The sequence below is a fragment of the Spermophilus citellus genome, assembly GCF_964194105.1.
Source record: "Spermophilus citellus genome assembly, chromosome: 3".
Lineage (NCBI taxonomy): Eukaryota > Metazoa > Chordata > Mammalia > Rodentia > Sciuridae > Spermophilus > Spermophilus citellus.
The window spans coordinates 3,304,156-3,319,633 of NC_138184.1; the positions used below are offsets into that span (position 1 = coordinate 3,304,156).

The 15,478-nt window shown below is 68.0% G+C and overlaps 1 protein-coding gene across 18 annotated transcripts in view; it reads right to left on the reverse strand.

Annotated features, from left to right (window-relative positions):
- Positions 1 to 15,478, reverse strand: part of PTPRS (protein tyrosine phosphatase receptor type S) — a 76,198-nt gene that overhangs the window by 39,549 nt on the left and 21,171 nt on the right. For 9 of the 18 annotated variants that reach the window (XM_081286987.1, XM_081286993.1, XM_081286992.1 and 6 more), the window contains exons 2-5: positions 12,273 to 12,450; positions 7,388 to 7,533; positions 6,758 to 6,899; positions 2,317 to 2,514 (exon numbers count right to left, since the gene is read on the reverse strand). In XM_081286987.1, the coding sequence (XP_081143113.1) occupies positions 2,317 to 2,514; positions 6,758 to 6,899; positions 7,388 to 7,533; positions 12,273 to 12,360 (574 nt within the window). In that variant the 5' untranslated portion in view covers positions 12,361 to 12,450. Of the gene's footprint in view, positions 1 to 2,316; positions 2,515 to 6,757; positions 6,900 to 7,387; positions 7,534 to 12,272; positions 12,451 to 12,770; positions 12,920 to 15,478 lie in introns of those variants that run through there. The other 9 variants (XM_081286991.1, XM_081286986.1, XM_081286985.1 and 6 more) reach the window with 2 other exon arrangements.

The following is a 15,478-nucleotide window of genomic DNA, read 5'->3' on the forward strand; positions in this document are numbered from 1 at the left end:
GACAGGTGGGCAGAGCAGGCTTCCCACGGGAGGGGTCTGCGGGCCGGAGTGGCCCTGCCCTGGGGGAGGGAGGAGGCCCCCACCCCCTTCTCTCCTTCTGGGTCCAGCAAGGGGCTGCTTGGAGTCCTGAGTCTGGACTGGGAAGGCGGGGAGGGGAGCAAGGGGTCTCGGTCTTGTTAGAGACGGGGACAGCAGGGGTTAGTGCCCCGGGGTGGGCGTGGAAGCAGCTAAGGGAGGTCACAGACGGGGAGGAGGGCGGGAGGAGCCGGGATGTGGGTCAGGGCCTGTCCAGCTCCCAGAGGAAAAGAGGAAAGGGCGGGCCGCCGAGGGGACACCTGGGGACCCAGATTGGACCTCACAGTTCTGCTCTTCTTCCCTGGCTAGCCCAGCCCCCTGTGACAGCAGCTGGCCACAGGAGGACAACCGGGCCCAGAAGGCCTGAGACCAAGGCAGAGCGGCCGTCCTGAGCAGCCGGACGGGCACCCGAGGGCAACCTGGGTCACGGTACAGCGGCCAGGGCTGGGCCAGGGGGAGCCGGGGAACCTCAGGCCACCTGAGGCAGAGGAGGTGACCGGCTGGGGGCCCACCTTCTCTCTGGGAGCGCCAGCCCTCTAGGGCCGCTCTCCGCCCTCCTGAGAGGCCAACGGGGACTCCCGGAGGCCAGGCCAGGGAGCTGGAGGGGACCCGCGGGCTCCTGCTTCACTGTCTCGCTGCGCTCAGGTGACCACGGTAGGAACTGGGCTAGAGAACCCGGTCCCCGTGGTGGCCAAGCTGTCATGGCCACCACCGAGTAGAAAGGGCAGGTCTCTCAGCCATTCCCGGGGCCTGCTCCCCTCGCGGGGAAGCCGGAGGTGGACCTCCGCTGTCCTGGGTCGGCCACTCTCACCTCGGTGACAACGAGCCCAGAGTGCTCAGGCTGGGGCTGGGAGCGGAGGGTGACGAGGACCTGAACCGCCCGGCTGGGAAAGGTCAGCCCAGCCCCAGACCTGGCCACCGAGGGCTTTCCATTGGGACCCGAGGGCCCGCTGCCCGCTCTGAGGCCGCGGCCCGGCCCTCCTTTTCCTCTTTTCCTCTTTTCCTCCGGGGCCGGTCTCTGCGGCCCTGGCACCGGCTGGGAGGGGTGGCCGTGGGGGTCGGGTTAGTGAACATGCCACACACGTGGGTCGGTTACTGTCACGGTGGCTGTTAGTCTGGGAGGGTGGGAACCAGAGGCGTTAGTTGCTGGCGGGGTCAGACTTACCAAAGGTCTCTGAACGTTAGGGGACAAGAGAAGAAAAGAGACCGTTAAGGGTGCTGCCGGCCCAGGAGGCCGGGGGGTCAGGGTGACAGCCCTGGTCACGGCTGACGCGCAGCCTGCGTCTGTGGGGCGGAGAACGTGCTGGGCACCCCTGGACAGGGTGGGCACCTCTCACAGGGAAACTGAGGCTGGGGAGGGCGACGTGGAGCCGACCCGAGCTGGCCCATGCCCGCCGGTGCTGGGCTGAGCTGCAGGGCGGGCACGGGCACAGGGACCCGCAGGAGCCCCGGGCTCTCCGCCCCTGGAACACCAGCCTCGGCCCAGACGCACGTGCACTGTGGCCGTCACACGCGTGTCCCCAAGCAAGGGCAGCAGGAGGTACAGTGGAGGTGGTGCCCAGGCCACCGTCGGGCGCCACGGGAGAGGCTGGTGGGAAAGACCCGCTGGGGAAGGCGGAGGGACCTCGTGTGCCACGCGGGGAGGAGGTCGGGCCAGCACCAGGGGCTGGACACAGGACACAGAGCAGGGACAACGGACAGGACACACACAGCCCAACCGGCCGACGGGTGCGGGTGCAGGGGGGAGGGGGAGGCTCGGGTGGCGCCTCCGCCCAGCTGGCCTGCCAGTGCTCAGCCCGGGTACGCCCTGCTCGGCTGTGCCCACAGGCCCTGCCGCCTCGTGCTCCCGATGCCCTCTGGGTCTGGCCCCAACCCCCTGGAGACACCCACTGCCTTGGCCCCCGAAACACCGTCCCCTGTCCCCAACTGCCCGGGCCCTGGGCAGCCGTCCTGGGTCCTCGGCCTCCGCAGACTCTCTGTGCCACCTGCCACCTGCCCTCCCATCATGCACCCAGGCAGACGGCCTCCCGGGCCTGCTGCCACCTCTGCCCGTCTGTGCCCAGGGCTGCCGGGATTTCCACTCCCCTGGGTCCACTGTCCACGTGCTCTGCGCCTCCTCACGGTCAGCACTGAGCCTGGAGACACTCCCTACCCTCTAGAGCCGCCCCCTCGCCCACGGGGGCAACCCTCCTGCTGGCCACCCCTGCATGGACGGCCTGGAAGTGCGCGCCCCGCGGGCACCCTGCTCACCAGATCGCAGCTGCTTGATGCGCCCGTTGCTGGCGCTGGGGTCCACAGGCAGGAAGTCCTTGAACCAGGTGATCTCGGGGTCAGGGTTGCCGCTGGCGGCACAGAGCATGGTGGCCGTGCGTGTCCGCTCCACGACCTTCAGCTGCGGGCCCATGTCGATGTTGGGGAAGCCGGGCGGCAGCTGGTCCTCTGAGGGGGGAGGCGGAGGGTGGAGAGGAGGCACCGGCAGCCGGCAGAGCCGCTGCCGCCTCTGAACCAGGCACCGGCCCGTGTGGGAGGACCACGGGCTTGGCCAACTGCCCTCCACAGGGTGACACAGCTCTGGGGCCACGCGGGAGGCCTGGACACCTGTGGTATCCAGCAGGAAGGGTGCCCCAGCCCCAGGCAGGTGAGGTCCAGGGAGGCTGCGCCACACTGACCAGCGCACGACTGCCCGGCGGCAAACCCGGGGTCAGGCGGCCACCCTGTGCTGCCCCCTGGCCTCCCTCCCTGCAGCCCAGCCTGTGGCGCCACACACCCTTGGCCACGGCGCCCAGGCCCGTCCCCCATCCCGAGCCAGCTCCCTGGTCCGGACCTCCAGGGCTCTGACATCTTCTCAGAGGGTCACCCCCTGCCTGTCACGTGTCAGGACAGCCGTGTCAGCTGGGCCCCTCACACCCTGCCCAGGGCCCCGCTGGCCAGCCAGGGTCTGGTGCCCCTGGACAGTCATGTCGGGGGAATGGAATGGGGGGGATGAACTTGCTGGGAAGGGTCCCCGTGGCGGCCATGGCAGGGGCGTGATGAGAGCCCGGGGGGCACTGACGGGAGGGTGGCCTCATCCAGGGTCTGTAGCCCACAGCGATGGCCCAGTGGCCCAGCTCCACTGGCCGGACGCTGGGCTGCAGCCAGGCGGGCCCTGCTCCACGGTCCCCTGGCTCCTCTGCTGTGGCCGATGGCCAACAGCTTCAACAGAATGGCCTCTAGCCCCTCGTGGGCTGCGCTGGGCCCCACGAGGCCACGTGGAAGCCCTGGACCCCAGGACCTCAGGAGGGCTGGGTGGACGCGGGCCTTTAAAGATGGATCAGGGCACGATGGCATCTTCAGCAGGGGCCCTACCAGAAGGGGACACGGGACAGGGCATGCAGAAGGCTGGCTGTGAGGACTCAGGAGGTGGTGGAGGGTGCAAGGAAAGGCCGGGAGCAGCCGGGCCTGCCTGGGCCTGCACCTTGGGCCTCTCTAAGGTCGTGGCTTCAGGAGGCTGGGCAGACCCACACACCCTCGTTCTGTCCCCAAAGGACAAGGGCTAAAGTGACCATCACAGTGCTGACGGAACTGAGCCACAGCCAGAGGGGGTGCTGGTGGGGACAGCATGGCACCTGCCACCCCGGAGCCCTGGGCGCAGTGGGGGCAGCCCTGGCCTCATCCCCAAGTCCACCTGCAGCTCCCGAGGTGAGGAAGCCCCTGAGGCAGGGACCACAGTGGCTTCCATCAGGGACACATGCCACCTGCGGACGGACACCCCAACAAGCAGGAGCAATGGCCGAACCCAGAGCGGGGGCCGGAGCCCAGGAGGCACTGACAGCGGCCGCTTTCAAGAGAAAGACCATGGACCTCGGCCTCAGGGGCCAGGGGGGCGGTCGAGTCTCAGGGCCACCACCCTGCCGCCCTTCCCAGCCATCGGTGGCAGGCCTCCCACTAGGACAACAGAGAGAGGGGTCTGGCCGCCACTTCCTCTCTGTGAAGCCCCCTCCTGCAGGGCCCAGCCGCCCAGGGCCCAGAATGGATACCCACGTATTTGCTTAAAAAAGTCCAGAAGGGGCACAGGGCACAGTGAAGGGGGTGGCTGGGGACAGAGGTAGGAGAGAAGCTCCTATCCCGGGTCCAGTTGCTGTGGGCAGAGGACACTGTGCCCTCCTCGAAGGCCGCGCCTGTGTCGTGGGGGTGGGGAAGCCAAGGCCACAGCAGGATGGGGGAGGGCGAGGCGCCGGGGCTGCACCCACGGGGCCTGAGCAGTTGGGGTCTGTCCCCGGGGGTCTGGGCCCCACCCATCTGTCCTGGTCCCGGGGAGCGGGGCGGCCTCACGGGCAGCTCTGATTGGTTGCTAATGACAGCACCAAGGCTCAGGCTAAGCAGCAGCCTCTCCTGTTCCCTGTGGGCACCGCTGCCTGCCCGCAGGCTCCCGGGGTGTCCCGCTTGGCGCCAGCCACGGGCGCTGCTCTGGGTGAGCACCCCCATCCGCATGCACTCAGCCCCGCGAGCGCCCCCATCCGCGTGCACACAGCCCCGCGAGCGCCCCCATCCGCGTGCACACAGCCCCGCGAGCGCCCCCATCCGCGTGCACTCAGCCCCGCGAGCGCCCCCATCCGCGTGCACACAGCCCCGCGAGCGCCCCCATCCGCGTGCACTCAGCCCCGCGAGCGCCCCCATCCGCGTGCACACAGCCCCGCGAGCGCCCCCTTCCGCGTGCACTCAGCCCCGCGAGCGCCCCCATCCGCGTGCACTCAGCCCCGCGAGCGCCCCCATCCGCGTGCACACAGCCCCGCGAGCGCCCCCATCCGCGTGCACTCAGCCCCGCGAGCGCCCCCATCCGCGTGCACACAGCCCCGCGAGCGCCCCCTTCCGCGTGCACTCAGCCCCGCGAGCGCCCCCATCCGCGTGCACTCAGCCCCGCGAGCGCCCCCATCCGCGTGCACACAGCCCCGCGAGCGCCCCCTTCCGCGTGCACTCAGCCCCGCGAGCGCCCCCTTCCGCGTGCACTCAGCCCCGCGAGCGCCCCCATCTGCGTGCACTCAGCCCCGTGAATGCCCCCATCTGCGTGCACACAGCCCCGCTGGGTCCTGAGAGCTGTGGGCAGCAGCCCGCGGTGCAGGGGAGGCCCCAGCTCCTAATTAAACAGACCCGTCGGCCCGCACCAGGCGGCTCCTGGGAGTTTAATTAACACAACGGCGCAGGCCGCTGGAGGAAGGGGCACAGGGATGGCCCTGGCCACCCGGCGGGGCTGTGGCTCAGCTGGGGCGGAGGCGGGACTCAGCTGGGGCGGGCCTGAACGGAGGCCACAGGGCAGCCCAGGGCCGAGCTGTCCAGACCCCAGGCTGGGGCTAGGGGAGCCTCCAGCGGTGGGCGGGTCAGGCAGGGGCTGGCGGTGCAACGGGAAAGGTCAGCCGAAAACACCCTGGGAGGCCCCCACGCTGCCAGGCCCAGGGACTGGGCAGACCAAGCCGGGCCTCCTTAGGAGATGAGCAGGAATCTCCAGAGGGGGACAGCAAGGCACAGAGCCCAGGGCCCCTGTGCAGTCCTCCGTGACAGCAGCCTGTCTGCCAGCCCCAGGGGCTCCGGGGCCCAGTGATGCCACCCTGCCCGTTGCCCTGGCAGACCACAGAACAGTCCCTCCAGGGAGCCACCCTCAGCTGAGAGCTGCCTGTGGCTCACGCCCGTGGCTGGGACGTGCCATGTTTCCAACCTACGGCTGAACCCCTCGCCTGAGGGCTGCAGACGGGCTGGTGGCAATTGTCCTGTTAAAGCTGGTGATGAAAAGGCTAACTGTCCGTGGTGGCACTGTGGCCTCCTGCAACACCCTCTCATCTGGGTCATGGAACAACCGCTTGCACTAGACACACATTACCCTACTGGACAGAGACCGAAACTGCAGCCCAGAGAGGCTCATTAACTCAACCAAGGTCACACAGCTGGAGAGTGACTGTTTCTAGAGACCCAGACGCAGGAGGCTGGCCGAGGGCTGAAACCCAGTGTGGCACAGAGGGTGGCAGCTGCCTGGGTGATGAGAAAACAATTTCTTGGTGGACTCCAACCCATTTGAGCTAAACCAGGAGATGGCTCACGGGCCCGGTGCATGCCAAGCGGCAGGGGCTGGCCACACATCTACTCAGCCTTCATTCTTTGGGGGAACCTCCATGACTAAATCATCTCTGGGAGCTGATCACCTGTGGCTCTGGGGACTGTCAAGCCAATCAGAGAGTTTGTTCCTCCTAAGCTGCAGCGATTAGCTGGGAGGGTGTGTGGTGACCCAGGTTAACCGGGATGAGGAGTCTCACCAAGGATCAAGTCAGGAGGCAGAGAGGCTGAGCCCTGAGAACCCTGAATGAACCCCTGGATCCAGCTGAACCTGAAGCCAGACAGAATCCGCCACAGACTTTTGTTTACACAAACGTATTAATTCTCATTTGTGCTTGAACTGGTTTGAGTTGGAGCTGCCTCTTGTCATCAGAAGAGCACAGTGAAGTGACGTCAGTCCCTCAGTGCCCCTCTCCCAAAAAGGCTGAACAGACCCCAACCATAGGCCCTGGGCCCCACAGTATTATGGGATGGGGAAGGAAAATCAAAGTCCTCCACAGAGAATCCAAAGCAGGCAGGTTGGCGTCACTTCCAGGGACTCCTAGTGTCCCTCCCCAAGCCCAGAGCCCAGCTGCTGGCCACCTGCCCCGGGAGCCCATACCTCGGAGGACGGTGAGCTTGGCGTGCACGGTGATCTCCCCCACCGGGTTCTGGGCCACACACTCATACACGTTCTCGTCTCGGGGCGTCCGCAGCGGCTGGATTCTCAGCACGGCCCCCGAACTTTCGTCAAACTCGATGGTCTGTGTGGGCAGCGGAGGGGCCAGGGTGAGCCCGGGCCAGGGTGGGCAGGGCCCGTCCAGCTGGGCGGGGGGAAAGGGGGTCACCCCAAGGTCCCAGGCTGTGTGCACATGTGCGGGCATCCAGGTGGGCACGCGGTGGGCAGACCCAGGCCTGGACACCCAGGAGAAGGGACCGGCCTGCACTGCGTGTGGCGGGTGTGAACATGGGAAGGCATGCTGGTGCACACGCGTCTAACTGCAGGCTGTGCTCAGACTCCTGGCACGAGCCAGGGCTCAGAGAGAGCAGGACCTTGCTCAGGGCACACAGCACGGGTGGCAGACCACCGGAGCCTGGCAGGGCCCCCAGGTGGGGCAACAGGCCAGAAAGGGTGGGAGGGGCCACCTCGGAGAGGCCGCCCAGCCAGGTCACCCCACCTGGGGTCCCGCCTGTGACACCCTCCGTGGCCAAGCTGCGGGGCCCTGTTGAGAGAGGGTGCGCCCCGACTCACCTCAAAGCGCTGAGAGTTGACTTTCTTGCCCTTCTTGTTCCAGGTCACCCGTGGCCTGGGGTCGCCGGTGGCCTGACACACGAAGGAGGCCACACCCCCCGACACGCCAATTTGGTCCTTGGGTTCTTTGATGAACCTGGGTGGCTCTAGGTTCGGCAAGGAAAGGGTGGGCTGCGTGGGTCTGGCACTAGGCGCCCGCCACGCCCTGGCCACGCCCCGGCCCAGGGGCACACGCCCCGGCCACGCCCCGGCCCAGGAGCACACGCCCCGGCCACGCCCCAGCCACGCCCCAGCCCAGGAGCACACGCCCCGTCCACGCCCCGGCCCAGGGGCACACGCCCCGGCCACGCCCCAGCCCAGGGGCACACGCCCCGTCCACGCCCCGTCCACGCCCAGCCCAGGAGCACACGCCCCGGCCACGCCCCGGCCACGCCCCGGCCCAGGAGCACACGCCCCAGCCACGCCCCGGCCCAGGGGCACACGCCCCGTCCACGCCCCGGCCCAGGGGCACACGCCCCGGCCACGCCCCGGCCCAGGAGCACACGCCCCGGCCACGCCCCGGCCCAGGGGCACACGCCCCGGCCCAGGAGCACACGCCCCGTCCACGCCCCGGCCACGCCCAGCCCAGGAGCACACGCCCTGTCCACGCCCCGGCCCAGGAGCACACGCCCCAGCCACGCCCTGGCCCAGGGGCACACGCCCCGTCCACGCCCCGGCCACGCCCAGCCCAGGAGCACACGCCCCGGCCACGCCCCGGCCCAGGGGCACACGCCCCGGCCACGCCCCAGCCCAGGAGCACACGCCCCGTCCACGCCCCGGCCCAGGAGCACACGCCCCGGCCACGCCCCGGCCCAGGAGCACACGCCCCGGCCACGCCCCGGCCCAGGAGCACACGCCCCGTCCACGCCCCGGCCCAGGAGCACACGCCCCCGAGCACCTTCCCACCCACCACAGCTCCTGAGGGCACCAGGAGGCCCCGGGGTTCAGCTGCCACCCGAGGGGCCTTGACAAGACCCAGAAGGGGGTCCCGTGCTGATCTGGAGCGGGGCTGCCGGAGACAGAGGCAGCAGGCAGGGACCCGGGCGGCAGCCAGCACCCAAGCCTGGAGCCCAGGGAGGCTCAGAGCCGGAGGAGGGAGGCGAGGCCCAGGCCTCCCCAACCCCAGCCTGCACAGAGGCCAGGCACAGCCCTGGTCGGCCATGCCGCCTCGGCTGCAGGCCCCACCCGCACCCCAGGACCCCCAGGTTAGCTCCCCAGCAACTCCAGCTGGAGGGCCAGAGCCATCCAAGCCCCCGCCTGGACCACGGCCGTCTGGACTGTGCCCAGCCAGATCTGTGGAGCCCCCCCCCCCAGGTGCAACGTTGTTTCTCTGAAGTGACTGGTTTCATCCTGACCTCTCAGTCACGCCATGCCCAGCTACAGCGACCCCGAGTCTCCCCCTGCTCTGGGGAAGTCCCTCAGGAGCCACGCTGCTGTCCAACCAACGGGGACTGAGGAGGGGTCGGGTTCCAGGGCCCAGCAGGGCAGGGTGACAGAGAAGGGCAGGGAGGGGGTGGCCAGCGGGTGTGCGCACACACACGTGTACACAGGGTCAGCCGCTGGACGGGGTGGGGGACATATCTCGGTGCCTTTCCAGGATTCAGCACTACTTAAAGATAACTTGAAAGTATTTTATACAATAAACTGTCTTTAAAACGAGCTGATTTAAGAAAAAAGGAGGGGCTGGGGATGTGGCTCAAGCGGTAGTGCGCTCGCCTGACATGCGTGCGGCCCGGGTTCGATCCTCAGCACCACATACCAACAAAGATGTTGTGTCCGCTGATAAATAAATAAATAAATAAATAAATAAATAAATAAGGAAAGGTCTTCAGTAAGTCAAGTCCGGGGGGAGGACAGAGGCTGGACCACCCCACGCTGCAGCGGCACCAGGGCTGAGCTCACCCGACTGGGTGGAGTGAGTCCAGGGGCCACACAAGTCCTTCCAGAAAGTTCTGGGAAGTTTCAGAAATACAGAAGTTTGAGGAGGTTGCAGGTTCCAACTCTGGGTCTCCACAGGCCCAACTCCTGCCATCTATGGCTTCAGCAGGGCCAGTCTCACCTCCCTCACCCAACACCGTGCTCCTGTTGGTATGACCTCTGTGTCTACACTAGCCATGTCTCTTGAAAAGCAGTAGACTCCAGTGTACAGGCACCTGTAGCCTCACTCATTTCCTGTGTGTCCTTCTGGCCCAGTGATTGTGGATCCCACTGGACAGACCTGAGGGTGCTAGGGACTTGCAGAGGTCGGAGCTCAGATGCAAAGCACTGGGATTTGACCCTGGGTCTTCGTCCCTGAGCCCACACCTCGGGTTCCTGCCGGGTCCCAGCCTCGAGCCTGATTAGGACAGATGTTCTGCTCCATGTCCCTCCCTGGATGCCTGCCTGGGCCCCTTCCTTCTTCCCTCAGGAATGGTGACCCGGAGTCACGTGTCCTTAGCCAAGGGCACAGGGAAAATCACCACAGTGGGTGAGGCTGGAAGAGAGGGGCAGTCAGTGTGCCCAGCTGCCTGTGTGGCCAGAGCCAGGACACGCCCTGCACCCTCCAACAGAGCCTTGGGGGACACAGCCCTGGTCTGGGCTGCCCCTCCCTGGCCCCGGCCCTCGGCCTCATCTGGCAGCCCCTCCCGCGGCCTGCAGCGGCCAGCACTGCCCTGGGGAGCTGCCGGGTTGCTGTGGGCTGGGAGGGACTTCTCTGCCTGGTGACCCTGGCCCTGCTGTCCTCACTCTAGGCCAGTGGGGCCCCGCGGCCTCAGGCCCCCTGCTGAGCAGATGCCCTTCCCAGCCCACCTCTGGGCTCCGGGCACCAGGCCAGCCCTGGAGAGCTGGCCCCGCCCACCGCGGCCGGCTGAAGAAGTTCCCCTGGATTCTTGGAATCTCTCCTGGGCCCACCCCCCCCTCCTGTGGGCACAGGGGCCAGGCCTGGGGAACCTGGGTCACAGCTCGCCACCCACTCCTGAGCCGCAGGAAGGGGCTTGCTGGGTGAAAGGGGCCTCGCATTTGCCCACCCTGAGCATGGGGGCGTCCCTGTCTCCTAGAAAAAGAGGCCAAAGTCCACAGGAGGGTTCCAGTAAGTGCAGGGCCTGGGAAGGAAACCAGGCCTCTCTGGAGGCTGGGCAGGGGCCCCTCGGTGGCCTGGCTTGGCCTGATTCCTGTTTTTCCATTTCGGATTCTGCAGAAAATACTCTGGCGTGAGAGCGGGCGGCCCACCCTGCCTCCCCCCAGGACTGGCCCGCGGCATCCTGGGAAGGCCCGGGCCAGGGGCCGTCCCCACTGCAGAGACCCCTCCCTTGGCCCCTGGGAACGCAGCAGCTGCGCAGCCCTGCCCCACAGGTCCCCAGGGACCCCCCCAGCCACTTCCTGATGCTGCCAGGCAGTCCGGCCCCTACTGAGCAGACCCACTCCTGGCCCAGGGCGGCAGCAGCCCCGGGGGCCATCCAAGATGCGACAGGTGCTGGTGACCTGGGGCGTACCTCCCTCCCTCACCTGGACAGGGGCCGCCCCGCCCATCCTCCCTGCAGTGGCCAGAGGACGCCTGAGAGCACTAGTGCCAGGCCCTTCGCCCCCACGGCCCTCACGGCCCCGCCCCCAGGGTCAAGGCCAAGTCCTTCCCGGCCCACAGGGCCGCCCCCCCCCCCTACAGCCACTGGGCTCCTCCCGCCCCAGAGGCCAGGCCTGCCCCTGCCCAGGGCCTCGTCAGGCTGTGCCCTCTGCCTGGGCTCCGCTCCTCCAGGTGCCCAGAGGCATACCCCTCGGCTCCTCGGCGCCACCTCCTCCCTGGGGTCTTCCCCAGCCACCCCTCGGCCTCACCCACAGCCTCGTGCTCAGACATCCTCATCACCAGGCCTCCGCCAGGAGGGATACCAGGTTCACCTAGCCCCTCGCCTCAAACAGCCCCGGGCACACACTCAAGACCCGGAGGGGTCACCAGCGCCAGCTGCCTGCAGCACTCGCACGCCAGGGGTCCGGCCCAGCTCCTGTGTGACCAGGCCACTGTGGCCGACAGTCCTCAGGGACTACGTTCTGGCCGCCACGGCCTGGCCATGACCAGACCTCGCGGGGCCTCGGTTTCCCCATCCGTGCAGGGATGGAGGCTGAGCTGAGCGGGTCCCCAGTGTCACCCAGAACACTGGGCTTCGGCTGATTGGGCCAGCACTGCGGGCCTATTGTGCGCTTGGAGGCAGGCAGGGCTCACCACGCGGCCTCGTCACAGAACCCAGGCACCGGGTGACGCAGGGAGCCCTCCTGATGGAGCCGAAGTGGGAGGTGAGGGGCTGAGTCACCGGCCAGAGGCCACCGGGCCGAGCGGCAGAAGAGCTCATTCAAACTCAGCCGAACCCAGAGCCTCGGCCCCTTCCCAAGGGTCCTGCCCTGGCCCCGCACATCAGAGATCCCGCCCCCGGGCCCCGTCGGCCCACATGGGCCTAAAGCCCACCGCGCCCCCGTAACAGCTGGACACCAGCCCTGCCGGTCCCCGAGCCACGCCAGCCCCCTCCGCGGCCTGTCCCTGGCAGTGCCCGGTCCTGTCAGCAGGTGCTGCCCGCATGTCGAGCTCCTGCCCACGGCCTCTCCCGGGAGCCTCCCCGTGGGCGTGGGCGGATGCCAGGGCTCCTCAGGGCGACCTCAGCTTAGTGCCACCACCCCGGAGGCCACTTTTCCTCCGGGATCACAAAGGGTCTCCTGAGGCTCAGAAGACGCAGGCGAACACAGGCCTGGCACTGCAGGCACCCGGGAACCGAATGTCCCTGTCACCTGCCAGCCGGCAGGCCGTGGTCACTGTCCCGTGAGTCCAGGCAGCACAGCACAGACCCCTCCCCGCGCCACGGCCCGCTCCAGGGCAGCCTCTTACCTTCGGCCGCGCAGCCTCCGGCCAGCAGCACCAGCAGGAGCCCCGTGGCGGCCACCACAGACAGGCCGGGACCCCAGGCGGGCGCCATGCTGGGCAGCGACCTCGGCCCTCCGCCCAGGGCAGGGACGGCCTGGTCCCTCAGACAGCGGCCTCCAGCCGAGCGTCAGCCGGGCAGCGTCTGTGGAGACAACAGAGGGGCCGTGAGGGAGCAGCTCGGGGACCGTCACAGCACACTGGGGTCGGGACGGCGCTCTGGGGACACCGAGCCCACGACGCCCTCACCTTGGACACCCAACCTGCAGGGCCTCGGCTCGGCCTAGGACTCGGCCCATCCACCCCCACCTCACCCAGGGCCCTGCGTGAGGCCCGGGAAGCCCTCTGCGCCCCCAGGCCAAGGCCACCTGTGCCAGGCCACCGCTGCTCCTGCAGGACCTGTCCTCGCAGGCCAGCGGGCCACTCTCCACCCACCAGCCCCGGAGCACGCTCCGCCACTCCCACCTGTGTCCACTCTGGCCAGGGTCAGGGCGAGGCCTGGAGAGGCTCGGGCGGCCCTCGTGGCCATGCGCCCCGCACCCACCCCCAGGCCAGGCCCCGGGCGGGTCCAGGCCGAGGCACAGGAACCAGGGCCGCGTAATGACCGAGCAGCCCTGTGATTCGGCTCCCAAAATACCCTGCTGCGGTCACCTTGGCTGGCCCTGGGGCGGTCCCAGGGGAAGGCTGGCCCACAGTGGCCGGGTCACGGCCAGGGTGTGGAATGGAGAAGCCAGGGTGGGACAGGACGGCTGGGGTGTTCAGCACACGCACATTCCGCCACAGATGTCACTGGCATGCACGCATCAGGCCACAGGCACACAAGGATAGTAGACAATGAGATGGCAGACAGACACGTGCATCCAGGTGACATAGGTGACAGGTGGGGACATGACACCCAGCCCGATACACTTGCACAGTCAGACCACAAATGCCAATGTGCACAAAGTCAGACCTCAGCCACACCAAGTCAGACGAGGTTCCCACGCAAGGTCACCCTGAGGCAGGCCATCTGCCCACTGTGCGCACAGTGAGACCATAGACCCAATCACCTCAGCTGCACAGGAACACACGGCCAGATGCTTGGCCAAAGGACTCCGTGGGCCACAGGTAGGCAGGTGACATAGGTGACAGATGAGGATATGCACACCCCAGGCAGATGCGGACGCCCGGCAGCACACAGTCAGCCCACAGGCCCTCATGGCCGCAGACCACACCCTCCTCGCCTAGACCACACGAGCAGAATTGCATCCCCCACGCACGCAGCCAGGCTGCAGAGACAGAACACACAGTCAGACCGCAGTCACACGTGCTCCCAGCCAGCGGAGACCAGCACCGTCCCAGTCCTGGTCCCCACCTGGTTCTTTAAGAGCAAGCAGCCGCCCAGCTGCAGCAGGAGGTGGGTCCCATCCCCCTCGGGGGACAGACTCCAGGGAGTAGAGCCCCCAAGGCTCCCAGCTGGGGTGTCCCACGTGTGGAACTATGCAAGTCCTGGGCCACCGCTGGGGTCTCCTGTGCTGTGCGTGAGGAGCAACGGGCACCCGTCCCACCCAGGCGCCGGGTCACGCGATGGTGGAGCGGCTTTGTGCGCCCACGCGGTCCAGGGAGCATGAAAGGGCGATTATGAGCCAGAGCTGGCGCACAAGAGCTGCTGTGTCACCCGCAGCCAGTCTCCTCGGGCTTGAGGACACACTGGGTGCCCCTCCCAGCGCTGACTGTAGCCACAGGGTCTCCGCGTCCTACGGAGCCCGGGACTCAGTGGGGACCCCGGGGACTCCCCCCACCTGGAAGCCAGAAGGGACCAGGGCAGGAGAGGCTGAGAGCGCCCAGGAGGGACCCCAGGGCAGAGCAGCACCCGCCCCTCGGCTGCCAGCTCCTGGACCTCGGAGCCTCCAGGGCCTTTAGCCTCCCCGGGTGTCTGGGCCACTCAAGGGGCAGCCGAACAGGGCCTGGTCACCGTGGCCAGCCAGCCCCCCACCCCGGAGCCCGGCAGCACTGGTGGACACGGCTGCTGGCCTGGCCCCCCCCCCCCCCCGGGGCCAATGTGCTCCCCAGACTCAGGGCAGGGCCCACGCTCCTCGGTACCAAGGTGACTGTCAGTCTGTACGTATGGGGACATGAAGGCTCAGGGTGCTGTCCCCAAGGGTGCCTATGGCCAGGAGTGCCTGAGGGGCCGCCTGCTGGACAGATGAGGACACTGAGGCAGAGGGTGGCTGGTCACCAGGGGACACAGTGGAGGGGAGGCCTGCAGAGTCCCACCTGCCCACCTCAGCCGGCCCACTTGGGCTCCAGGGAGAACTCGGACGCCGAGGTCTGGGTGCACGCGCCAGCCCCCAGCCCTCTCAGGCCTTGGGGCCTTTCAGGAAGGGACCGCAGCCTGGGAGCCACTTCTTCCCACAGGCTGCTGCGTGTCCAGCCGCAGCCGCGGGCCTCTGGGCCTCTCCGTGGGATCCCGTGTTGACCCGCCCCGCTGGCGCCCGCTCCTCACCCTTCCGGCTCAGCCCCAGGAGCCCAGGACTCCCTTCCCCACCTCCAAAGCCCACTGTACCCTGGCAGCCCCGGTGCTGCCCACCTGCCTCTGCCCAGCCACCACCTGTGCCTGCCTGAGGTGCCGCTACTTGCGGGCCCCTGTGCCCCAGAGGGTTCCTTGGGTGCACTGCTCGCCCCCACCAACCCTCAGCCTCCCGCTGTCTGTCCTCAGTCCCACTGAGTGGCCACACCCCTCAGGCAGCCCTCCTGGTGCCAGGACCCTGGCACCCTGTGTGTCCCTCGGAGGTCTGCTCCATGCGGGGCTGTCCTCCCCCAGCGGGAGCCTTCTTTCCTCCCCAAGAACCTGATAAAGCCTCTGCACACACTAGACGCCTACTGCATGCCAGACCCAACCGCGGGTCACCCGTCACTCCTCCATTTACAAGGGGAAACTGAGGTCCCAAGGAGGCCCGGCAGGCAGGGGAGGCCGAGGAGCTGCAGGATGCGACTTCCTCACCCTGGTGCAGCCAGAGCCCAAAGCGCAGGTAGGTGAGTGGCAGGCACCAGGAGGCTGGGGGTAGGCAGAAGGTCCCCGACCTGGAGTCCAGGAGCCAGGTTTCTGGGAAGGATTTCCTGGGGCGGTGAAGGGGCGCAGGGACAGGAGGGAGCAGAGGCAGGAGAGGGCAGAGGGAGGAGGGGGCAGGGGC